This window comes from Egretta garzetta, unplaced genomic scaffold (assembly GCF_000687185.1).
Source record: "Egretta garzetta isolate BGI_Z169 unplaced genomic scaffold, ASM68718v1 scaffold326, whole genome shotgun sequence".
Lineage (NCBI taxonomy): Eukaryota > Metazoa > Chordata > Aves > Pelecaniformes > Ardeidae > Egretta > Egretta garzetta.
In genome coordinates, this window is record NW_009260026.1 from 1,189,406 (window position 1) to 1,214,891 (window position 25,486).

Below are 25,486 nucleotides of genomic sequence, written 5' to 3' on the forward strand. Positions count from 1 at the left end.
GTAAGTGGCTGAAAGGGACTAAGACAGATGGATTTGGTGCCACTTAACTGTTTAACAGAATGCATCTTGAAGTACTATCCCTGTTGACATCAGTGAGTTCGTGGCTGGATAAACTGGTGGAAGACTTGCAGGAATAAATAGTCAAAGGTTGTGTGTCTGTACAGGACAAGAATCTGAGAAGCTGAAAGATTGCAAGGCTTGTGTCTGGAAAAGATACTATATGGGGACAAATACTGAGCTTTGATACTGACACTTAACGTTGATAACTTGACAAAATTCTCCTCCATCATGGTAGGGCTTGCATATTGCTAGTATTCGTAATGCAAAAAACCATGAAGCTCTTAAGCTGTGTTTTCCTAGCTGACACATCTTCATTTCAGCTTACACTCACAGGAGTTCAGAAAGTTTGTACTGGCAGGGTGTGTTCAGGAGTGCACACAATGGTGTGTGTATGAAAGAAAACTCATAGCAGAATGCTGAGAACATTTGCCTACCTGGAACCATATTGTAGATTAAATGAGAGATGAGCAAGTCCTGTTTTCCTTCTAGATTTGACTGTGTGTATAGCTTCCCTTTTACAGTTCATGTTTCCTTAGGAAAGAAAAATAACTTTTTGCAAAAGCCTGGGAAAAAGCATCTTTCCTTTATTCAACATCTGAAGTATAAAACCCTCAAGATTGGAGGTTATTTTGCACTACATTGGAGGATAAACCTCTATTCACCACATGCCTGACTAGAATCAGACCACTGGTTTATGTTCTGCTGGTGTCTCTGCTGATGCATTGAAGCAGGATGTGTCTTTTTGTCCCTAAGGGTTTGAACCAGGATAACTGAACTTTTAAATTGGGCATTAATGCAGTGTAGCATGTTACAGTTGAATGTTGATGTTGGAGACACTGTTTACTCTGCCAACTGTGTGATTAAATCGTGCCTTTCCTCCTTCCCACTCCCAGCACTTCATTTTATTCTTTCAGGGATTTGTCATTTGGGATTTTAACCATTCCTTTAGGAATGAGAAAATACCTCCTTCTCTTTAGTTTACTTAAATGATTATAGGATCATAGTAGGAATTAACTGTCTGAAAACTCCTCAACTTTACCTCATTTGATGGGGAATTCATCTCTAAAATTCTTGTGGATATTAGTCTTAAATCAAGGTTAAGATTGGACAGACAGTTTTTTAACAGTGTAACTCTGCGTGGTGAAAATGCTCAAAAGTGGTGTGTGGGAGTTACTGTGCTGTTAATGGCGAGAAGGAAATAACCCTGCTTAGACGGTTGAGCATTGGCAGGATCTTGGTTCCTGCCTGACAGTGCTTGTGTACTTACTGGACTCTTCCTTCAGAGCACTACATTTGTCTGTAACAAAAGGCAGAAACTCACCCTGTAACTGTAATATAGGAAGTGATCCTTTTCAAGTGTAAACCTGTTGAATGTGCATGCTGCCCCAACAAACGCAAATGGCTTTGGTGCTTGCTCTTTCAACATAAATACGGTATTTTGTGAAATAGCTACTTAGAGGGAAGGACTCTGATTTAACATCAGTGGACATAGATGGTATTTGTACTGTTAAGGAGTGTGTGAGGGGTACACGTAGGTGTGTCTGAACGACCTGAAATCTAACTGGCATGTGTAATGACTTGGGATAGAGCAGTGGAGGTCCAAGGCCGTACAAGCCCATGGAGTGCTCTGAATAAACATAAAGCCTGGGCTGGGCATTAGAGTTACTGCAGTGTTTTGTGTTCCTTGTGATATCTTGGATGTGCTTCCTCAGGCTTGCCCTTTGCAAGATACTCTTAGAGGAGCGCCGCACGGAGTGGTGACAATGAACCCATGTTCTTCCAATATCAGTCATAGCCTTGTAGGTTTCATTCACTTACCTTTTGGACTGTGTTTTGTATTGGTTGGAAGAAGGACAGCTAAAGGTAGCAAGATTTCCATCAGTACCTCTCATGCTAGTTTGAAGACAAATAGATTTTACCCTCAACTTGGATGCTGTTATGGAGGTGGTTCCAGGTGAAATGGACTTGCAGTGATACTCAAATATGGGTATCTTCTGCTCAGCCCCAATGCAGTGGGAGTTGGAAGAATCTCAAACTGCACCGGTCTCATTTGTAGAAGTTACTGAAAGGGCTCTAAAGGAAGGACTCTGTTCTTGGTTTGGGAAAACACTGCGTTCCTTTTATGGCCAAATTCAAAATAGCTCTTCAAGCTCCAAGTTGGCTGTAACAGTGCACAAAATATTTGTGTTGCATACCAGCTCTAACAAGTACTGCTGAAGTAACTTGCTGCTAGTAGCCACGGCACAATCTGGTAGCTAAAAGAGTACGCTACAGGAAATAAATAACATCTTGTGAGGTGTACGTATTGTTCTTTCAATGAAAAGAGGGATGTTTTGATCAAAAGTAAACTCCAGCCATTTTACCCGAGTCAGAGTTTTCATGTACTATAGATGAGCCCTGAGTGTGCTGTTTGTAAAATGCCATACAGAAATGAAAAGCTGGGATATCTCACCTGTATTGGTGTCTTATTAAGAGTAAATACCCATTGCATAGTTTAATGTTCAATTAAACTGAAAAAAGAACCTCCTTGGAGAGATTCCATACTGCTGTTGCAGTCACTGGTAAACCGACATCTCAAAAAGCAAAGTAGCCAGTTACCTTTTTAATTAGGTAACGAACTTTATTTTTTAGAGATTTATATATGCTCTATTATAGAAAAGAGCATTGCATTAAAAATTGTTCTGTTCTGATATACAAATTACATATTTTCTGTAAAGCCAGTTGTAAAATAAGAGAACACCATATATAAGATTTTGATTTCACTGGGGAACCGTTCCTAGTAATAAAGAGCATACAGAGGTCACTCTACCACTGGTTTTATTTGGTTTGAAAAATATAAAATAGTTTGTCCATATGGTCTTATGTTACCTAATTGCTTCATCTAAAAAGAATGTAGGGTTGTATATCTTAACTCCATGATTTGTGTAACATTTTAAGAAGGGAATTTTTTTGTGGGATTTTGTGAATATACCAGCTTAATTTTAGTGGATACTGTTTACGTCCTAGTTCACAACAATACTTTTTTTTGGTCTTTTTAATAAAAAAAATCTGACATGTAGGGCAGCTAGTGTCAACTTGTTCAATGTTTGAAGATTTAAATAAGCCAGGAAGGCAGGATTTTTTTCTAATGGTGCTGCCAGAAGGCTGAGATTTTTTTGTCACTGGAATTTAATTGCATTAAATTAACAAAGTTTTCTTTTCCCCCTTTTTCAGGCAGATTCCAGATTAAAAGCTCTTAATGCAACATTCAGAGTGAAAAACCCAGACAAGTAAGACTTCACATCCTTCCTCCCTCCCTTTCTCTTTTTCAGTTACAACTGTAACTTCAGATGACGGAGTATTCTATCTCCTTAAAATAAATTCAGAAAAGAAAAATTATCTTTCCGCACTTCAAATCTTTACAGAAGCCCAGTAAGGAGGTAGTGTGAAAAGGTTTGATAAATCCTGTTTCTAGGAGCAGGAAACATGCAGAAAAATGCCATCACTTTATGCAAAATGAGTCTTTCGTTTTAGCTAGATTAAAAGGAAGGAATAAAAATACAGACCTAGAAAAAGAACCTCTTAATATTTGTTTGCAGAGAAATCTTTCCAAGCGTGAACAGAATACAGATTGGTAGTAGGTCTTTCCAAAAATCTGCTAGTGTACAGTTCTGGATGCACGCACCCTGGTGTTGCAGTTCATAGATCTCTTCAAGCTGCCAATTTTCACAGATGCTTTTGGAAGTCCAGAGGTCAGTTCAGCTCTGCAGTTTAGGAAGCCCTGGGACAGGCACTGGAGCAATCTGCTGGATCAAAAAACTGGTCCGAAGCGTAAGGATGTGTAGCGGGAGGTTCATCGTGCCCTAGGTGATGCGCAGAGGGTAAAAGGAGAGTTTCTACTTCTGCAATAGTTAGAAATGTTAGCGTGCAGCAGTAGGGTCGTGAGATGTTGCTGTTTGCCACCTATCAGCAATGGGCACCCATACAAAGTGCCCTTCTGGGTTCATCTGCTGTCCAGTAGTGGCAATAGGAGATGCTATTTAGAGAGAGCCCATGTGCCTGACTGCTTTCTGTTGCTTGTTCCCTTTGTACTTCCCTAGCATCTATGGGTATTGTATCAAGGATGTTAGAGGGTAAATACCTTTTTAAACCTCTTTATAGACTCATCTGTGACTTGGTGCAGTCCCTCCTTTTTTATTCTGTTTGCTTTTGCAGCCTTCTGTGGCAGCAAGGAAGCTTTTAGCTAGGGTTTAATAAAAAAGATAACATTGGCAAATGAAATCGAAAGACAGCAATTCTTTCAATAGCTACAGGTGAATGCCTCATCCTCCATCATCTTCATCTGTGGCTAGTAGGAGTTAGCTTTTCCTGCTTTCACAGCAGGGATACTTTGCCAGTAGCCTGCTTGTAGGCATAGGTGGGTAAGACTGAGGGCCACAAAAATGATCCGGGGGCTGGAGCACCTCTCCTATGAGGACAGGCTGAGAGAGTTGGGCTTGTTCAGCCTGGAGAAGAGAAGGCTGCGGGGAGACCTGATTGCGGCCTTTCAGTACCTAAAGGGGGCCTATAGGAAAGACGGGGAAAATCTTTTTAGTAGGGCCAGCTGTGACAAGACAAGGGGTAATGGTTTTAAACTAAACCAGGGTAGGTTTAGACTAGATATAAGGAAGAAGTTCTTTACAATGAGGGTGGTGAAACACTGGAACAGGTTGCCCAGAGAGGTAGTGGAGGCCCCATCCCTGGAAGCATTCAGGGCCGGGTTGGGCGGGGCTCTGAATCTGGTTAGCGGTGTCCCTGCTCCTGCGGGGGGGTTGGGCTAGATGACCTCTAGGGGTCCCTTCCAACCCAAAACATTCTATGATTCTATGAAGACTGGTTAAGGCTCAGATGAATATACTGTTACTTTTCGAGGTAACTTAACATTTCAGAAAGCAAAGCTCTTTTTAGAAGTGGCTCGGTAAAAAGCAGGAGAAGAGTTAATATAAGGAAAACGTGAGGAAGGGCTTGTAACAAAAACAGTCCCTGACTATCTGTCTCTCAACAGAGACTTCACAGCACTTGAGAGATATGGCACATACTTTCTATTGTATTCTGCCAGCTACATAGCTTCCAAATTGAACTTTTGGATACAAGTTGTTTAATAAATAACCGATGAGCATAACTTGGTTGTTTTTTTTTTTTTTTTTTTTAAATTCAGGGAGAGCCTTCTGGCATAGCATGCATGGCCCTGGCAGGAGGAATAGTGCCTTGCTTTGCCTAGCATACTTAGCTTGAGCTGCTTGGAATCTGATGTCTTACCCCTCTCTGCTACCTTTGGTGCTTGTGTGACTGGGTGGTAAAGTGGGTTCAGCAAGCTCCCCTTGCTGAAACAAAATATCTGACTGCTGTGCGGAGTGTAGACTTTGAGGTTCCTGGACCAGAAAGGGTTCAGGTCAAAAATATCTGCAACTCCCTAGTCCAGATTGCCTCATGGTGCAGTGGAGCTGCACCCTTCAGCTTAGAGCAACCTGAGGAGCTTTAAACAGCTGAAATGATGCTGCTCTAGGAGTTCAAATGTAGATTGGAAACTAAACCTTCTCCTGTGGGAAGCAATAAGTATCTTTAATAATGGAGTTATATAGTGATAAAAATGTGGTATTTTGGTACTCAGAGATAAATTTGTATCTACTGCAGACCTCTTTAACTTGGCCTCATGGCACCCATCCTCTTGTTCTCTTTCTGTGCTTTAATCAAAACAATAGCTTTCCTCTTGGTGAAAGCTTTCTTTAGGAAACACTAGATCCTTTCCTAAGGCAGTTTTCCCTTTTTTTAAGCAAAAAAAAGTAATTCTCCTTTTTTTTGTCTGGTTAGTTGGACAAGTCGCTTGTTCTTTAGTGAACAGTTTTGTTCCTGTAATATCTTCCTTCACAAAACATGAAAATGGTACTGCCTTCCCTGATGCAGGGAGGAGTACTGCCAAGGAAAATGCACAAAGTAAATAACTTATGTTGAAATGCTGTCTACTGTAAATGAAATTTTCTCCTTTGCCGTTACCACAAAAGATATTTTTGAGAAGTAGCCTGGTGGTGCCCCTACAGAAATGTGACCTGATCTGTTCTTCATTTGTGTCTGAAGTTCTACTTAATAGCTCAATTAAATATCTAGACTGTTGGTAATATTGCAGAACCAGTAAAACTAAAGGAAAAGCACTAAGCTTGCTTCAGTTCCTGAGTACCAAAAACAATGCCGTTTCACACTTCTTGTTACGATGCACTAGAAAGTAAACATCCTTTTGTGTTCATCACCAAACTCAGTTTGGAAATTACTTTATGTAACGTTTTTACATGAGCAATGAGTAGGACTTAAGCAAATAGTTGAGGGATAAACCTTTCATCTGCGACACCACTGGTCTCTTAAAAGCAGTTTTTGCCTGAAAAATTGTATTGGTAAAATTTTCAACCTTCACAGATGATTGGGCAAAAAGTAGCATCACTTTGGTTTATAGTTTTCTGAGACAGCCTGGTTCTGAAGTGGTGATGATTCTTTTAATTATTATATTTTTTGGTGGAGGAGGAATTGGCTTGGGAGAAGATGTGTTGCTGCTGGAGTCCAGGATACTGAAAGTTCTCTTAGGTTCCTGACTTGTGCCTTCAGAGGGAGTACGGCATCCCTAAAAGCTTTCTTGCCACAAAACAGGATAAATAAAACTTTTCATTATAAATTTCTGGAGTGGAAATGGGAGTCTTCCTGAGCTGAAGGCATGCTTTTTAATCTTTTGTTTTTAGTTCAATTATTTCAAATATCTTCGCTGTACGTGTCTGCAGCTGTCGGACGTGCAGCCCTGGTGCATATTTTATAAAGTGTAAACTGAAAAGATTGCTTTCTAAACCCCACTGTGCAGATCAATGACTATATTTATTTTTCCCATACAGTTTCTCTGCTGGCTTTTAAACCTCTTTATGTACTTTAACCCTGTGTGTGTCATAATCTTATAAAAGATGTTCCTTGGAGATCAAAAATATTAGAAATGGCAATAAAGCTCCTAGTTCCGGAATGTAAGGAGGAGAATATTTTAGGGGAAGACTTCCTGACAGGGGAAGAAGAGGTGTTAAATGAAAAACCCTGGAGTTTCATATTTGGTCACCCAAAACAAGTGACCTGACTCATTTCAGTAAGACCTCTTGGGTACAAACTGTTCTGAAATACAAAGCCTGACTGTGCGTGTGTGGTGGGAGGAGGGGTGAAGGTTGGTTTTTATGCTTGAACATTGGTGTGGAAGGCTAATCTTAGTCTCTCATTCCTTAATTCTAGTTGTATTCTTCAGTGTTATTTAAGATCATTGTTTAGTGATTTAGGTAAAGCTGTTTCTAGCTTCCCATCTGCATGAAATACATTCTTGTGTACCAAAGTAGGTCGTGAGTTAGACTTGTGTGTAATAGGGTGGGTTTACATATACAGAAGTGGCCGTTGCTCTGGTGTAACTGGTTACCTGTCACTAGCAAAGCTGTTGCACCTGCCTCTGCTTCGTGATTAGCATCAGCTAAACGCATCAACTTAAACTACCGCCAAGGCTTAACTGGGGTGGCTGATAAAATGCCTCTTTCCTTCGGTAGTGGTGGGCCAGCAGTGTGCATGTGGTCACTTGCGATGGTTACCTGGCCGGTACCTTGCTAAATCGTAGTGACTTGATTGCTTTTAGCCTTGCGTGACTCCTGTGCAGGTACAGGTCTCAGCAGGGTTTCATGTGTAAACTGGTTGCAGTTACCGTGCGGCTTAGCATTACAGGGGTTGTGGTAATAGTGAATGCTTCCTTGACCTTCTGAAAGGTTATACTCAAAACTGGCTAGATGGCAGCTTGAAAGTAAAGTATCTTTGTCAGGTCAGAAATGTGAACATGTTTTTATTAAGTAGTATGTATGCTTCAGCAGATTTTGGCTTTGTACTTATTTGAGGCTTTCCTATTCACTTGTGCTTGCTTTTATAAATTCCATTTTTAAAAAAACCCAATGCAATGACTTAGTAATTTCAGTTAATTACTTATTTCATAAAAATTTATATCTTAAATTGTTCTGAACCTTCATCATTTACATTAAAAAAAAATAGCTGTTGCTCAAGTGTTGGGTTGTTTGCTTTAGGGAAATTAAACCCTGCAGTCACTTCTTTAGGAGTCTTCAGCTAATTCCACCTCAACAAAACCCAGGCTCTGTCTCGCTGGCTGTCACGTTGTGCCTCTATCTTGCATTCTGTGAAAGCTTGCTTTCATGATGGCTAATGATGTACTATCTGTTTTCCTGCTCCCAGGAGATTTACTGAGCTAAAACACTATAGCGATGAACTGCAGTCTGTCATATCACACCTTCTGCGAGTCAGAGCTGTAAGTATTTCCCACGTGTGTCGTGACAAATAGTATAATTTATTTCTAAGGCAGTATTTCTTGCTCAGTCAAGAGAACTGGTATATGTGCTCTAGAATAAGGACAGTTTTGCCTGAGAAGATCTGGCTCTGGAGTGTGGGATATGGGATGGTGGAGGGGGAGCACTGACTTTGTACAGATTGGGGAGTGAGGGGGTGGGGGTGAAAGAGTTCCAAATGTGGTAGTTGAGTTTGACAGTCATTGGAGGAGCAAACACATGTGTGTTGCTGATCTAAAACACCTCCCTCTGATAGGTGACCATCAGGGGAGAGGGCAAATAAGATAGAGATATCTGCTTCTCTCTACTCAGGAGAAAAGTTGCTTTCGCTGGATGTCTGGGTTGGGAAGGGCCCCAAAACACAGTTTTCTGGTCAGACATATAATACTTTGTTTTCCAGAGCTTGTAGTGTGAATCGTGTGTGCTTCCCAGCATGCTTTTTCTTCTTTTGGCTTGTTCTTCGATCCGTAATGAATAATATTCTTTCTAATGATGAGAACAATTATGTCATGCATCAAGATACTCTATGGGTTGAGAATGGAAGATTTTTTTTTTTTTTTCAGTCATAAAAAGGAAATGGGAAATTCCATATTCCAATAATGAGGAGCATAATACTGCTTTTTAGTATGTTCAACAGGGATTTAATTTTTGATGGAAACTGTGCAGCAGCGGGGACAGTAATTGATTGCCCTGTTGAGCTGAGGTTCTTGAGAGGATTAATCACTGGTGTTCTACTGACAGTGCCTTTTTCTCATGGCTATACGCACACAAGATCTGTTGGGCAATTTGTTTATGTTTCCTTTTTGCTGCTTTAACAGACCAATAACTGTAACTCTTACTGAACTTCAGTCTTATTCATTGGTACATCACAATTACGAGGGCATTATCTGGATTACAAGTCACACTTCAGAGTGTACACGTGGTCTTTTCTTCTGAGGCTGTTGCCAGCGTTGTAGTGCTGGCTGCAGCAGGTACTGACTCTCCAAACAGCTGAAATGACATATCTAGCTTAAGTAATAAGTTCCGCAATGGATGATGGTTCATTTCCTTTCCTCTGTTTCACTGAGCTGGATGGAAAAATCAAGTCACTTGTTAGAATTTTTCTGATTTCCCAACAGTCTTGGTGACAGGCTGGACTTGTCTTGCCATCTTTATGTTAAATAAGCAAGCATGTGTATAAATTTGCATTATTTGGATAAAGGAGGCTATGCCTTACCTTCAGTTTTTGGTAACCAGATGTAACTTGGTTATTTGTGGTCTCCATAGGCATATCCTATACATGGGCGCTTCCAAAGAAATACTTGAAATGTTACTTTTCAATATAGCCTTGAGTGGGGCTTCAGTCTTCAAAGACTTAATGTTGTTGATTTTTCCTTCAGTGGTAGCTTAGATTAGATTTAGGCCTTATCTTGTTTACTTGTATAAAAACATTAAGGGTTTATCTTGAAGTTCCTATGTGGGTTTTCACAAAGCAATCGCACTTAATGTTGATGACCAAAAATTGACTCTAAATAATGTTTTAGAGGGTAGCAGACCGGCTCTATGGTGTCTATAAAGTCCATGGCAACTATGGAAGAGTATTCAGGTAAGAGTTCATCCATTTTCTAAATATGCGCATAGAAAAATAGATGTCTGTAGAGAGAGAGAGAGTAGGGGATTTGTTGGTTATGTTGTTATGTTTTTGAAAAGTATATCCAAAACATTTAAATGCCTGCCTTGAAAAACTACATACTGCAATTCTAATGAGATTTCTGTGCTGGATATAGCAATCTCTGGATCTGCTGAGCTTAGTCTCAAGTGGAAGACTTTAGCTTTTTTTTTTTGTGTTCCAGACCTCTGGGGCTTTTGTCCTTTGTTGCATTGGCATCCTGTTTCTTCAGAAAGTAACTTATTACCTATTTTCATGCAGTTGTCTCTGAAAAGCTTCTAGGTCCTTTTAAGGGTTAAAAATCAACAACTATATCCAATTTTAGTACCTTTTTTTAAGGGAATTTGCCAATCGTTTTTTGATTTATATGAGTGAATTGCACGCTCAAGTTTTCCGTCTCACTGGAGAATTAAAGAATCTAAACTTCTGGTTAAGGGAAACCTCCTGCTTCTACACACTGTTCAAGTGCTAAATTTAATTCTCTGGGTTAATGGGTTGCAGATGTCTTTCTCATTGGGGGTTTTAAAGTGAAATTAGGTGTAGTTCTGTAATACAAAGACAAACAAATGTCAACATCAGCAGAGTGGAATGTTTATGAAAAAGTGAAGGACAGAATAGATGCATTAGACATAAATTATGTGAAATATAAGGGCACCCCCTCCTTTTTTCTTGTAAAAAGAGTTGTGGATGTAATTCTTGTAACGAAGAAGTCTCATAAGGTTTCACAAAGCTGAGAACACAATTAAAATTGCAGTGTACATACTTGGGTGTCCAGAACAAGCCTCTTGCTATCTTTATTGTAGCTCTGTTTCCTTCTTTATCTGAACGATCTCCCTAATGTGTGTAGGTAGTGGCAGTAATGAGATGCTGTAGGTTGATTTTTTTTTTTTTTTTTTAATGAATAGAACTAAACAGCAGTCTACTATGAAAACAGAAAACAACATACAGCAAACAGTTTCAGGAACAGTAAAATGCTTGCAAATGTCAAATCCCACCTTCTGGTTTTTGGAATGAGAGGCTTCTATCTGATGTGTTGCAAGTCTGGAAAGCTTAGTTTATTCTTGATGAGCATGTTGGGCCAAATTCTGTTTCAGAAAGTTGCCTCTTCTTCCACCCCCCCACCCCCGTCCTAACTGCTAGTTGTTTGGTTGTGGTTTTTTTCTTTTTTAAATTGAGTTGTATCTATTTAAATAAGACTTTTTCTGCTCAAAACCATTCCCAAACTATTTTTGTGAGGATGAGTTTAGGTGGCAGGGACAATTGTTTAACAGAGCACCATAAATAGCCTTGCCACATTGTCAGCATTGCTCCTTAGAGGAAGAAAACAGTTTGGCCAAATCTAACTTTGAGGCAGTTTCCATTCAGGTGTCACCTGGAAAGAAACTATGTACAGGATGCAGCTTATTAACTTCCCTTACCCTTCACGTGTGATGTTGTTTCTCGTTTGTTTTTCCTACAGTGAGTGGAGTGCAATAGAAAAAGAGATGGGGGATGGGTTACAGAGTGCTGGCCACCACATGGATGTGTAAGTACTGACTGAATATCTGATAGTTTGATGTAAGCCAGATGTAGAACTCTCCCTCTTTCCTCTCTTTTCCCTCAACCCCAAAGTACATACAAGTAGTGCACTGAGAAAGTTGGGGGTGCGTTGTTTTTGGGTATACAGTGTTTCTGTGACTTGGATGGAGGCGCAATTTTAGCATCCATATGCTGTATTAAGTAGCTCAAAAGGTCTCAGGAGAACCAGAGGGGTTTCTTTTTTTTATTATTATGTTGAAATTGTAGAAGTGTTTGGAATGTTTCCAGTTTTTCTTTTAAGCTACTATGCAAGAAACTGGTGGAATACAACTTTAATGTACTGTAGACCTTATAAGATCCGTTTGGTTTTGATAGCAGCATTTTGTACCATGCAGTAGATGGTACAGAGAGTTGGACTTAATTACAGATAGTCAAGAAATTTAATTAATCAGCACCAAAACTCCAATGGATTCTTGAAACAAACACTGGCTGGATGTAATAAAGTAGAGAATCCTCCCTCTTTGCATCTTTAGAGACAGTTGGCAGAGTACATGAAACATAGCCTTCAAAATAAGAGTCTGGCTCTTCAGAGCGCGTACACAAGTGGTATTCCAGGCTCATGCTTTCTGCTTTCAGGTAGTCGTATGCAGTAAGTGAAACAGTATGGTAGTTTCTCATCACTCTGATTCCTCTTCTATAATCGTGCAGTACCGATAAGTAACAACTCTAGCAAGAGATGGAAGAGACTGTTTTGACAGTCACAAACACAAAGGTGTTTGAGACTTCTTCATACGATATTTTTACTGGTAAAGCGTGATTTGTGTGGAAGTAAAGTTATCAGTCTTAGTTTACAGTGCGGGTTTACATATGTGCTACTACCTGGTTGCTATTGGCACTATGCCTTGTCAAGTGGAAGGGTTTGAAGAGCCATGCCAAACTCTGCCCTCAGCTTCTTCAGAATAATTCTGGTTTTGTCAGATCTTTAAGAATTCGAACCCCTCTGAATAATTTATTCACACTTCTGTGTTTTGGCTAACATGGTGGTTTGCATTCAAAAAAAGCTATAATATTTTTTTAGGCAGAGGGGCTCTGGTGAGAAGAAATGGAGAATGCGTTCTGCTTTCAGAAGAATATAAGTGAAGTAAAGGTGGAGTACGATGTTAAGCACCTATTGCAGTATGCAGAAATTGAAGAGATTATGAAACTATGGTATAATATAGAGGAGCTAAGGAGGCACAAATAGGTTTTCAGTGGTTCAGATTTGTTTGGTTGTGGTTTTTTTCTTTTTTAAATTGAGTTGTATCTATTTAAATAAGACTTTTTCTGCTCAAAACCATTCCCAAACTATTTTTGTGAGGATGAGTTTAGGTGGCAGGGACAATTGTTTAACAGAGCACCATAAATAGCCTTGCCACATTGTCAGCATTGCTCCTTAGAGGAAGAAAACAGTTTGGCCAAATCTAACTTTGAGGCAGTTTCCATTCAGGTGTCACCTGGAAAGAAACTATGTACAGGATGCAGCTTATTAACTTCCCTTACCCTTCACGTGTGATGTTGTTTCTCGTTTGTTTTTCCTACAGTGAGTGGAGTGCAATAGAAAAAGAGATGGGGGATGGGTTACAGAGTGCTGGCCACCACATGGATGTGTAAGTACTGACTGAATATCTGATAGTTTGATGTAAGCCAGATGTAGAACTCTCCCTCTTTCCTCTCTTTTCCCTCAACCCCAAAGTACATACAAGTAGTGCACTGAGAAAGTTGGGGGTGCGTTGTTTTTGGGTATACAGTGTTTCTGTGACTTGGATGGAGGCGCAATTTTAGCATCCATATGCTGTATTAAGTAGCTCAAAAGGTCTCAGGAGAACCAGAGGGGTTTCTTTTTTTTATTATTATGTTGAAATTGTAGAAGTGTTTGGAATGTTTCCAGTTTTTCTTTTAAGCTACTATGCAAGAAACTGGTGGAATACAACTTTAATGTACTGTAGACCTTATAAGATCCGTTTGGTTTTGATAGCAGCATTTTGTACCATGCAGTAGATGGTACAGAGAGTTGGACTTAATTACAGATAGTCAAGAAATTTAATTAATCAGCACCAAAACTCCAATGGATTCTTGAAACAAACACTGGCTGGATGTAATAAAGTAGAGAATCCTCCCTCTTTGCATCTTTAGAGACAGTTGGCAGAGTACATGAAACATAGCCTTCAAAATAAGAGTCTGGCTCTTCAGAGCGCGTACACAAGTGGTATTCCAGGCTCATGCTTTCTGCTTTCAGGTAGTCGTATGCAGTAAGTGAAACAGTATGGTAGTTTCTCATCACTCTGATTCCTCTTCTATAATCGTGCAGTACCGATAAGTAACAACTCTAGCAAGAGATGGAAGAGACTGTTTTGACAGTCACAAACACAAAGGTGTTTGAGACTTCTTCATACGATATTTTTACTGGTAAAGCGTGATTTGTGTGGAAGTAAAGTTATCAGTCTTAGTTTACAGTGCAGGTTTACATATGTGCTACTACCTGGTTGCTGTTGGCACTATGCCTTGTCAAGTGGAAGGGTTTGAAGAGCCATGCCAAACTCTGCCCTCAGCTTCTTCAGAATAATTCTGGTTTTGTCAGATCTTTAAGAATTCGAACCCCTCTGAATAATTTATTCACACTTCTGTGTTTTGGCTAACATGGTGGTTTGCATTCAAAAAAAGCTATAATATTTTTTTAGGCAGAGGGGCTCTGGTGAGAAGAAATGGAGAATGCGTTCTGCTTTCAGAAGAATATAAGTGAAGTAAAGGTGGAGTACGATGTTAAGCACCTATTGCAGTATGCAGAAATTGAAGAGATTATGAAACTATGGTATAATATAGAGGAGCTAAGGAGGCACAAATAGGTTTTCAGTGGTTCAGATACACCACGCGAAGATGTCAAACACCTAGAAATGCATAACCAACTGAAAGAAGTGGGTCTCGCTTCTTGGTCAGGAGGCTGAACCCTCTCCACACGTCTGAGATATTTAATATTTCTGTCTGTAACACGGTTAGGGTTAAAGATCCGGGGTAATGGCAGTGAGTTTCTGGGTAACTTTAATCGCTGCATGCAGTCTGAGGCAGCTTTCATTGTCTGTCATCTCTTCTGCTCTGGCACTCTCTTACAACAATAATAATCTCTTGGTGACAATCAAGCAAGAAGCGGCAGCTGTGAGATTCAGGAACTCATTCAGTGACCCATGTGGTCTCCTACCAGTAAGGATCATATCTATGATCTTCTGAAAATATAACTTACCAGTCCAGTTACTATTCCCATAACATTAGACAGGAGTTTATGGCAACAGAAAGCTACTTCAAGAAGGTTGCCTAACGTATATGTTAAACTTCAAGACTAATCTAATTATTCTCTATCTACCCCATATGCTGTAGTCTTTACTAGATGTTTATTTAAACTTTTGAGGTGTTATTGTTTAGTATGATCTAAAACTGCTTAATATTTGGAGAAGACATCCCAAAGCACCTCTGGGTGTGTATTGTATAACAGGATGAGGCTTGCTAAAGTGATAGAAACCAACAGGGTATGCTGAGAAAGTTTGAGTGAATGGCTGTAATTCTGTCATTTAAAAGATGAAAGTAAAAAATGCCAGACCTTTGACTCCTGTCCTTTATGCTGTTAATGAGTGACCCTTTATCTGTGCATCAGCTAGACTGTCATTACAGGTGGAAGCAGTCTAAACTAAACCAGGGGTTTGCTTGAGGATTCCCATGAAGAGTGGGAACATATTAGGTACCTTTAGAACTTACTGCAGTGTTTCTCCTTCAGATTTTCCCTGGTTCGTCTACCTGCTGAGGACAAACCAGTATTTAAACTTCAGCTTAGGCAATCAGAAATATAGCTTTTCTTACTATTTCTTTTTTTTTAAATCAAACTTAAGTGTTGTTATGAAAACCCTGTCTAGTTAAGGTGGGGTTTTGTTTGGTTTTTTGTGTTTTGGTTTTTTTTTGGAGAGATGTTCTGCCACAGCTGAGCCCTAGCACTGCTCTAAACTTAGAACTTACTTGAAACTGAAGTGTGGTCCATCTGCTGCCCTGAGAAATCTAACCACTATACTAAAATTGTTGCACTTCAGAATTAAAAATAGAGAGGCTAAGCCACTTATGGCCTGCATGGCTGCAGGATTTTTTCAGAACAAGTGTGTTTTTCAACAATTTGGGCTTCTTCCTTACTTTGATTCACAGTGCGAATTCTTGTTCTGCCTGTTCTTCTATCCCTTCTACTTAAACTGATCTGCTGTTGCTGGTCACTTCGTTTGTTAATATTTATCACCAATAGCCATGGTAGGGCTCTTCCTGGGTGTGCCATGTCTTGGATTTCACAGGGCATCAAACCAGCTCGTCTTGCTTGCAAACTTTTGAAATTCATACTTTAACAGATGGGCACGTCTACAACTTTTCCTCAGGCTCCACATTCTTCCCGTTACTGTTGCAGCAAGTAGCTGTTCCCTCTTTGAAGAGCCTTATTAGTTAGCATGCAGCGCTGAACGGGCCTGAAAAAATTTTAGAGCTTGCAGGAGGGATTTTGTGTTCTCTCCCGAGTCATATTACCACTTCCCTTTCAGCTTGAGACTCTGCCTCTTCTTCCATAGAGCCAGTTACTGGAGAGGTACAGGAACAAAGGGAAAAACTCAAGACTTTGCAAAAACTTTAAAGCCAAGAAGTGCTGTAATTAACATTTGTGTTGCATTGTGCTGGTCACTAGACAAGCATGGACATATGCTTGCTTCAGAGAGCCTGCAGCTGTGCAAGGGATTGCCACATACTTCAGAATCCAGACTGAGTTGGCAGAATAGATGAAGGCATCTGTGATGGGATCTCATTCATTCTGTTCACCTCCAGTGGCACACGCCCTGAATTGCTGGCTGAAGTGGCATCCTATTTCTGTCACTGTGCCAAGGGAGATGTGCAGTTACCTCTTAGCTGTAGGCCTGGCCCTGCAAATGTGTCCAAGCACAGTCATCTTGGTCAGTGAGAACCTATTAAATACTGTCTAGTAAGCAATAAACTAGAAAAAGAAAGTGCTTTTTGTTGTTTTTAGGAGACATCAGCCTACATGGCAAAACTCTTACTGAATGCAAGAGCTGTGGAGTTGTTCTAACCCCTTATACTTCAGATTTCTCCCTAAACGGCAGGTTTAAACCCCTCATTGATCCAAACTGGTGTGCCTGACTTACACAGCAGACAAAGCAGCACACTTCCAAGGAGCTGAGTGGTGTTCAGAGCACCACTGTGAGTGCTGTTGTACTCGGGCTGAATAACGAATATGAAAGCAGTCGTTTAAATACTGCCTCTTTGCTTTTCAGAAGGCATGGTGTTCATGTTCCTATGCCTTAATGCTTTAAGCCTTGCACGATTTCTTCTGCACCATGTCTTTTTTTGCCTTGGTGCAAAAAAAATCCACCAAAGAAAAGGAATAAATTGTTTTCCTTTTCTGTAATAAAAACTGCTGTATCTTCATCAGGAAACTTATGATAGATCTTGTAGTAATAACCAAAGAAACAGGCCTGCGAGAGTGTTTCTATTTGCTGATTCGGAGTTTAATTAAAAACAAGGGAAAAGACCTTTTTTAGAAGTGCCTTTCAGTCTTTTACTTTGTGACTGGTGTCTCTGTCGAATGGGTGTCCTCCCATGTTACTGCATGCGTAATCCTTAAAGGCTGAATTAAGGAACTTTTTATTTAACCATGGCTGTTTTCCACCAGATACGCAGCTTCTATTGATGATATACTGGAAGAAGAAGAACACTACGCAGATCAGCTGAAAGAATATCTCTTCTATGCAGAAGCACTACGGTATGTACAGAGGCGTATAGCTCAAATGGAAGCTATAGTCCTTTCCTCTAACATTATGTTGGTGTTGAATTTAATTTGGTATCCTTTTCTGTTCTCTGAGAAGTAGAAACTTAAATGTTGTGGAATCTCCGTATACTCACTTCTTACTTTGCTTACTCTTATTTGATTGCCATGTGGGTGGCAATAAAAATTAGAACCGAGCTGATTAATAGTGAAATGACTGAAATGTTAAAAAGGATATACTGTGGAAGGTAATACTGTTTATTCCTCTGGTTACACTGTTTCCTTGGCTTCTGGTATAATAGTGCCCCAATGTGCTGAAAGATTCAGCTTTCAAATGAGATAGACCAAACAGAGCTGCTACAGCCATTACAAATTCCAGCAAGTTTCAAAGTGCCCTTATATAACTTTCATCTGTTGTGCAGTATTGTGCAGCTAAACACAGAATTTTTTTTTTTTTTTTTTTTTTTTTTGTCAAATTAGCCATTACAGGGCAGTCTTCTCTTACAACTGTGGATACAAAAGCGAACTGCTTTATGCTGTAAGGTTGGAGCTAAGGCTATTGTGCTCTCCGTGGGCTGGCTCTGGACCTCTTGGAGAGGTCTGCTAGTGCTGTAGAGAATTGGGTTGGCGAGCGTGGTGGCTGCTCTGTGGGAACCCAGAGCACAAGTAGCTTCTCCTGGGAGACGAACGTGCATCCGGCCTTGGCGTACGGATGTAGCATCATCAGCCCACACAGGACTGGGACTTGCTGCAGGTGGTCAGAGGAAACTCTCCTCTTTTCCAGATGAAAGGCACTATATGAATCTTGGAGCACAGTTTCTTGCCTCATTGTTTAAAAAATAACATGAAGAATTTTGTGATTGGCTGATAAATTGCTGCTGTGACAGGTACCATTTCCAGGTACCTTTTGTCATACTTGTGATTTTTCTGTAATACATTTAAATGAAACTATTTCACAGTGGTGTCCTTAAGTAGGTGGTAGGGCTTGTATTGCTGAGAGTGTCTCGGACTATAAAGAGGAGAAGAGCAGGCTGCTGCTGTGCTAAGAACTTTCTTTATACTTTGATCTAAGCTTTTTTAACTACAGCATTTGCAGAGTTATGCGTTCTGTGATAAGGCTGTTGAATTTGAGCTGGTTAAATAACTGAATATGGTGCCTGCCAAAAAAAAGCATGTTGCCATTTGTAAAGTTTAAATGCAGGGAAACGTAGCAAAAAAAAAGTATTACATGACAGACCTTTCATTGCTTGCTTTTCAGGGCAGTTTGCAGGAAGCACGAACTAATGCAATATGACTTGGAAATGGCTGCACAGGACCTAACATCTAAGAAACAGCAGTGTGAGGAGCTGGCAACAGGAGTGAGTCTTTCCACTTTGTTCTCCAAGATGCCTTTTTTTTTTTTTTTTTTTTTTTTTTTTTTAATTTGAGCCAAGTTACTTAGAATGACATTTAAATGGCACTAACATGCTGGCTGCCTCTCACAAGAAGTGGTATCATATGAGCTGTAGGCATCTGAGGTTTAAAGTAGCTTGCTTCTTGGTGACATAAGCTGTTTGTACCAAACTTCTTTTATTGAATGCTGAGCAAGTAAAGGGTTGCAGGAAATATGACCTGAGCAGAATAACATGAACAACTCTATCCTAAAGATCAAAATTCTGAAAAGCTTCTTCTTCCTTGTGACAGGTGGATATTACTGACATGTGCCTAGTCCCTTTTCTATGGAAGATAATGTTACTTAAAACATATCTTAAAGTGGTAACTTCAAAGAAGTGTTTAGAATAGGATCTATTGATACTCTATAAGCAACTACTTTATGGCTTTTCTTTCTCCTACAGAACACAAGACTTGAGTTCTTCCCTATTTCAGTAAGAAAATAGCTCTGAAAGGTTACCCATGTCAGTGGAATGACTTATGGTCCCATCCACAGACCAGCCTTAAGAGTTTGAACATGAAATTACTTCCTCCACGCTTTGCTAAGTCTGACATAAGCCACCATACCTTCTATAGATACTTATCAATGGGACATTCATGAAATGGAAGCTGAAGCTAAAAATCAGCTGAATAAGAATAAGCCCAAAACGCTGGTAAAAATCGCATAATGACTTGTGGCTGTGCTCAAGAATCCAAAACCTAGAGTGTCTCTTGGTTTTGCTTTTATTTGGTGTGGTTTTTTGTTGTGTTTTTTTTTTTGTAGACTGTGAGAACATTCTCCCTGAAAGGGATGACCAGCAAGCTTTTTGGGCAGGAAACCCCCGAGCAGAGGGAAGCCAAGATAAAGGTTCTAGAAGAGCAGATACAGGAAGGAGAAGAACAACTTAAGTCAAAAAATCTGGAGGGCAGGTAAACGGGCGTGACTCTTTCAAAGAAAACACAGGGCTTGTCTTAGCAAAAGTCCTTGACTGGATGCTCTTGAAGGTGTTTGCATTTTATAAGTGTTTTTAATATATTCTTGGTGTTTATGAGCTGTCTATAAAAGCTCCTGTCAGCTGCAAGTTGTGAAATAAAGTACAGTACACGCAGTTAGCTTCTGGTCTGAGTGTATGGCTTACATAGAACCTAATGACTTTCCCAGTTACTGAGCCCGCTCTAATGGCTGACTTGCATGCTTTTATGTTCAGCTAGTAATATGTTTAGCAGGTGGCCTTGTAGGTCTGCAGCTGAATAGCCTAAGACTCAAAAGCTGATTTGCTTCAAATACAATATTTAGCTTGGTTTATGTGTATGGGTCCTGAGCTCATATTCTACAACTTCTCATATGGGGGACAACTGACTTCTGTTTGAAAGAGATTAGAAGTTCTGGTGAGTTGTGTTTGAGTAACTGCTTCTCAGTGCTCTAATGAAATTTTCTTCAGGAATGTAAACATGAAAATTAGGATCTAACATTCCTAAAGCAATGTGACTGTGTCGGAACACATTCATCATATAACACAAGGGGTAAATGCGGTATCTCCTAATATTTTAGGATTAGAGCTGGAAAGATAAGACTAGTTAATGAATAGTTCAAAACAGCAAGACGCTCAGTAAATGCCATTTCTTAATCATTTTGACAGAAGTAGAGGAGATCTGCTTTTGTAGCTCTGGAAGCAATTTTCAAGTGAATACTTGCTTTATATGTATAGTCCAGCACAAATGAAAGCTGCGAATTATAGAAATCTACCTCCATTTTAGCTAAGGAGACCTGCAGACACATCCCCAAACCAACAAAATTAATTCCTGAAGTGAATTGTCCAAGTGAAATTTGCATTGTAAATATTTGTTGTACTTGAGTGTCTCAAATCCTGATGACAAGTGAGTTTTCACATTGGAAAGACCAAGATTCTGACTTGACAATTGACAAAGAAATGTGCAATGTTGTGTGCTGAATGTTAGCATAAAGATACTTAGTTACCCCAACAGAATCTGAGGAGAAAAATATATTCTGGATTGTGCTGGTTCTATGGCAGTGATGCTTACTGGGGGGGAACCAAACCTAAAGCAAACAACCCAATGCATTCTGTGAAACTGATTCTCTAGATTTAAAAACCTGAAGATGATGATGGAGAATTAGGTAGTAGTGCCAGTTATAAAATGAGGACGCTGTGGGATGCGTAACTACAGAAATTGGTTTACTGACTGAGAGATGTAGCGTGTTGTCATACATAGCTTCTCTGCTGAGGGATCAGAGGAAGGAAGATCAGCTGAGGGTGGAGCATGTAAAACACGTACTAACAGAAATACTGCTTTTAATTCCAGAGACTTTGTGAAAAGTGCCTGGGCTGACATTGAACGGTTTAAAGAACAAAAGAATCATGATTTGAAGGAGGCGCTTATAAGCTATGCTGTTATGCAGATTAGCATGTGCAAAAAGGTATGTTTGTGAAGGGCCAAGCTGGTGTATATGTCGTATCAGCAGGGGATCAGATGCAAGCTTCCAATAACGAGGAACATTGCAGTCACAGAAGGTTGGAAGTCACTAGCGTAAAACCTCCCACGTGCTCTGTCCTACTCTAACTCAGTCCCTTGTTAATGTTGATATATAATAGGCAGTGTGGTCCAATTCCAGTGTGGTCTCTGCCTTACTCTTCTGTGAAGTTCTGTGGGACTCTACTGTAGAGTCTTTCATGGAGGAAAGTCTGTTGATGAGGTTTGCAAACAAAGTATGTTTCGACCTATTGATTTTTAACTTTTTTTTGTTTTTTTAAGGGAATTCAAGTTTGGACAAATGCAAAGGAATGCTTCAGCAAGATGTGATTATCCAGAAATGAATTCCTCCTCCAAGTGCCAGAAAGTGGAAGCACAAATCTATAACACCAATGTTAAGTTGCTACATGACTTACGTATAAATCATGAAATAAATGAGTGAATAGTTTTTCTTTCTGCTGATTGTAATTGTTAATAAAGGACAAAAAGGACATGCTATTAAATGTTTGGCCCTGACTGCCACTTCTGTGGCATGTTTTATATGTGGTAGCAAATAATTCAGGGGTAAAAGAGTTACTGAAAACTACAGCTCTGTATAGGGGCAAAGGTATAGGGAAAGTTATCCCAGAAAGTATGAACTGAACTGTTCTGAGACTTGTGAAACACCATGCTCTGTAATGTGTAGATGACTTCCAGATGCCCTTCTTTTCAGCCATTGCTGTTTAGAATTTGTAATGCTCAAGGGTGCTTTGGTCTTATAATGGGGCACACAGTTGTGTTCTTGAGTTCTACACCATAAGAGGACAAAAAATGAAATATTGTAACGCCTAGAGTTCATATTTAAATGCCTTTGCATGTCCATAGAGAAATGTGCTTTTCCAGAGTTCAGGTTAAGCAGTCTCAAGCTCCTGAGATGTTTGAAACTCTCTACAGTAGAGGTGTACAATGGTTTGATACAATATTCTGCATTTACTGGTTCCCCACTTAAGTTTTGATATGGGCATTGATTTCTTATTGAACTTCTTCCTGCAAGTAAAGGATCCAGCTGAGCAGCAAAACCAAAGTCAAAGCTGGTAAGAAGCAGTTGCAACTTCTGTTTGGTTGTTTGGAACCTGCTTACTCTAGATGTGAATCTGGCCTGCGGTACCTCTTCTTGTAACTGAAGCAGTTTGGCTCTTAAGAGAGTAGTTCTTAATGAAGATGCTGAAATAAAAAACCTGGTGCAACTTCTGTAGTACTTAAGAGCTGTCATGCAGAATCCACAACAAACCGAAGTGTCTGGCTCTCGTAATGATGTTTCAGTGTGTGTGCGTGTATATATGTGTGTGTATATATATACACCAGGATAATGTGACTTGCAGTTACAGGTACTTGCGTTAAATGTTTCCAATTATGAAAAACACTTACCACTGTCTAACATTTGGGCTTTTTCTACATACTTACTTAAAGTCCCTGAAGTCTTGTGGAATTTGTCAGACTTGATGGCTAGTCCTAAAGGAAGCTTTGTAATACTTTGTTGAAAAGTGTATTTAATTATTCTCGATTGTAACACTACTCAGATTTTGATTTTTTTTTTTTTAAGAGATACTCCGAGAAGTCCTTAAAAGTTCTTTTGATAAATTATCCATAACATAGTTACTGATATGTCCCATGTTACTCTTGTCTCTGCAGCATTTCTTTTCTATGAAACCATTGTAAAGAATTCGTAGGCCTGGTGTATACTACATCTTAAAACTCTGAAGTAAAACACTGGTCACTCTGATTAACCTATGTTGGCTTCTTCAAAGCGTAGGACAGTGACACTCCTGGCTGAGAGATGGTGCTGGGCAGAAAGACGTCTCTCCATATAACACTTAAAAGGAGAAGTGTTGTTCCGTGCAGAGGTTGCGGTATCCAGTTCCGATACAGGCTGAAGGACTCTTACATTCCAAACCAAGAAGTTGCACACTTGATGTATTCAGTAAACCTTCTAAAGGAGTGGTGCCTTAATACAATACCGTGAGGCGCTCAGAGTAGGTATTTTTCATGCACTTTGATTTTTGGTAGATCTTTCTGGTGCCTCTTTCCACATTTCACTTGCTGTACAGCTTATTAAATGTATTAGTATGCCTTTTTCCTTGCTAGTTGTACTAAATTGAAGAAGGGAACAAAACGGTTCTTGTAAGTTTTGTGCCAAATAAGCTAAATAAAATTGCTCTTTGATATTTTTGTTATGTTTGGTTTTTTTGTAAAAATGCTGTCTTCCCAATTCTGACAACTGCTGTTCGATCTCTTGAAATTGGTTCTCATCCATCTTAGCCCTCAAATGGCCTCCAAACTTGGGTTTAAAAATGAAGTAGTGAATTACTCGCAACTAGTTTATTTGCCTTTTAGGTGAGGGACACAGTGTTAAGGCCAAACTTGGATGCTTGTTACAAGCCAGCTTTGATCCCCGCTTTGGTTTCGCCCAAACAGGATGAGGTGTCTGAATTTCATGCATGTCTTCATCTAGGTAAGAAAAGATGTGTTCGAAAGGTTTGCATTGTTTGACAGAAATTGGGTGAGAGCTGGGTTAAGGATGATTTGCAATAACTTTATTTCTTCTGCTGTTTGCAGAAAAACATTGCATGTCATCTGCATACTTGTGGATCCTTCTTCCCCTCTTTTAGCTTTTTAAGTTTTTAAGGGGAAATAATCTAGTTAGTGGCTGCTTCCATGTGGTTAATAGAGTCCACATGGCAAAGGGACACTTGTGAAGCATGCATTTTTCCAGTTACAGGGCAGATTTAACTTCTGCAACTCAATCCACTTTCCCTCGATGAGCTTCGTTCAGTTATCCAGTAAACATCAAAAATCAGTGGAAGGCCTCGAGAATAATAGCGGGTAGGTCAGACCATTTTAACTTAATCTCGACAAAATGCTTGTATGAGAGTTTACCTACATGGGTGATCCGATTTGCTGATGGAGGTGTCACTTCTGCCCCAGGCAGCTTTGCTGGGCGGATTATCACTGTTCACGTCATCCTGGCCTTCCCCGTTACTAGCAGGACCTTGACTTGTCAGTACCTTTTAGTTGCTACTGTTGTCCGCTCCTGAAACTTAGCGAGGAAGGGAGTCAGCTGAAATGGAAAGATAAAGCATTTTTATGAACTCTCCCTGATTTTTTGTTTTTTAAATGTTGTATTATTTCAGTATCTGGCATGTCAGCCAAAGCAGAGTTAACCTAGCAGCTGTGTGCAGGGACTACCTTGGCAAGCGCTGAGTGGAGCTTGGAGCTCAGGTCTGCACTGAGGAGCTTCGTCCAGGTGAGCCAGGGGAAAGCGGCAGCCGCGGCCAAACACACGGCGGAGCCGGGCTGAGCTCCCAGAGCCGCGGGCTGGGCTGTGAGAGCTGCAGCCGAGGAGACACCTTATTTTCCTGTCTGACTCTCCCTGCCATTGAAACTCTTCTGAGGGGTTTGGTTGAAGAAATGAGAAACACTTTCTAACGTCCTCTAAAGGATTACAGGGAAGGAAGTTGCATTAATGCCCTACCCCCTCATACTTGCTGCGCAACGGCGAGGCAGGGCTCTAATTCATCTTTCCTTATGTCCACCTGTTCTGTGCATCCCTGGTGCTCGTGTCTTGTATTTGCTCCTAGACCTCTGGGGAGCCTGAAAAGCCTTGTACAGGGCTGCTGTGGAAATAATGCAAACAAAGGCAGCCAGTGGAGCGAGAGCTGGCAAAATGGGAGCAGCACGCTTGTGCATCGCCAGCAAAAGCAGCCACTTCGCTGCTACTGCTGCAGAGTTAAGGTATGCTCTGAGCCCTGCAGTTTGAGGGCTCCTGCCTGGCGGGTTCCCTCCCCCTTCCCCAGCAGAGCTGGGGTCTCTCAGGGCAGGGCTCTCCTGCAAAGGATCCGCAGTCTTCATCCAGCTCCTGCGGACCTTGGCACTGCAGGAGAGTAACTTGTGCGAGCTGCTTCCCTCCGGAGGGTGCCCACTGGGGAGGCTGGGACACTCGCCGTGGTGGCCAGAGAAGTGTGTGTCTCTGAATGGCAGAGGCTTCAGTGTCCCCCCAGCTGAAACAGGGGTTTTACCTGTATCCTCTCTGCGGTGCAGCTGCGGCGAGCACCTCCTTCTGCCTTGGGCAGTCTGGAGAGCCCCGAGTTCCTGCGTAAGCAAAGGGTTGTGATGCTCTGGCTG

The 25,486-nt window shown here is 40.5% G+C and overlaps 1 protein-coding gene across 2 annotated transcripts in view; it reads left to right on the forward strand.

Moving 5' to 3' along the window:
- SNX4 (sorting nexin 4) overlaps positions 1–23,752 on the forward strand; it is a 36,389-nt gene extending 12,637 nt beyond the window's left edge. Inside the window, exons 5-14 of one of the 2 annotated variants that reach the window (XR_004842288.1) lie at positions 3,274–3,329; positions 8,320–8,392; positions 9,953–10,014; positions 11,537–11,602; positions 17,333–17,422; positions 18,684–18,783; positions 19,620–19,765; positions 21,158–21,272; positions 21,608–23,337; positions 23,699–23,752. Coding sequence is in view for 1 of the 2 variants with exons in the window: in XM_009640857.2 (XP_009639152.1) it covers positions 3,274–3,329; positions 8,320–8,392; positions 9,953–10,014; positions 11,537–11,602; positions 17,333–17,422; positions 18,684–18,783; positions 19,620–19,765; positions 21,158–21,272; positions 21,608–21,655 (756 nt within the window). In the remaining variant the exon portion in view is untranslated. Of the gene's footprint in view, positions 1–3,273; positions 3,330–8,319; positions 8,393–9,952; positions 10,015–11,536; positions 11,603–17,332; positions 17,423–18,683; positions 18,784–19,619; positions 19,766–21,157; positions 21,273–21,607; positions 23,495–23,698 lie in introns of those variants that run through there. The other variant, XM_009640857.2, reaches the window with a different exon arrangement.
- Positions 23,753–25,486: the final 1,734 nt, after the last annotated feature.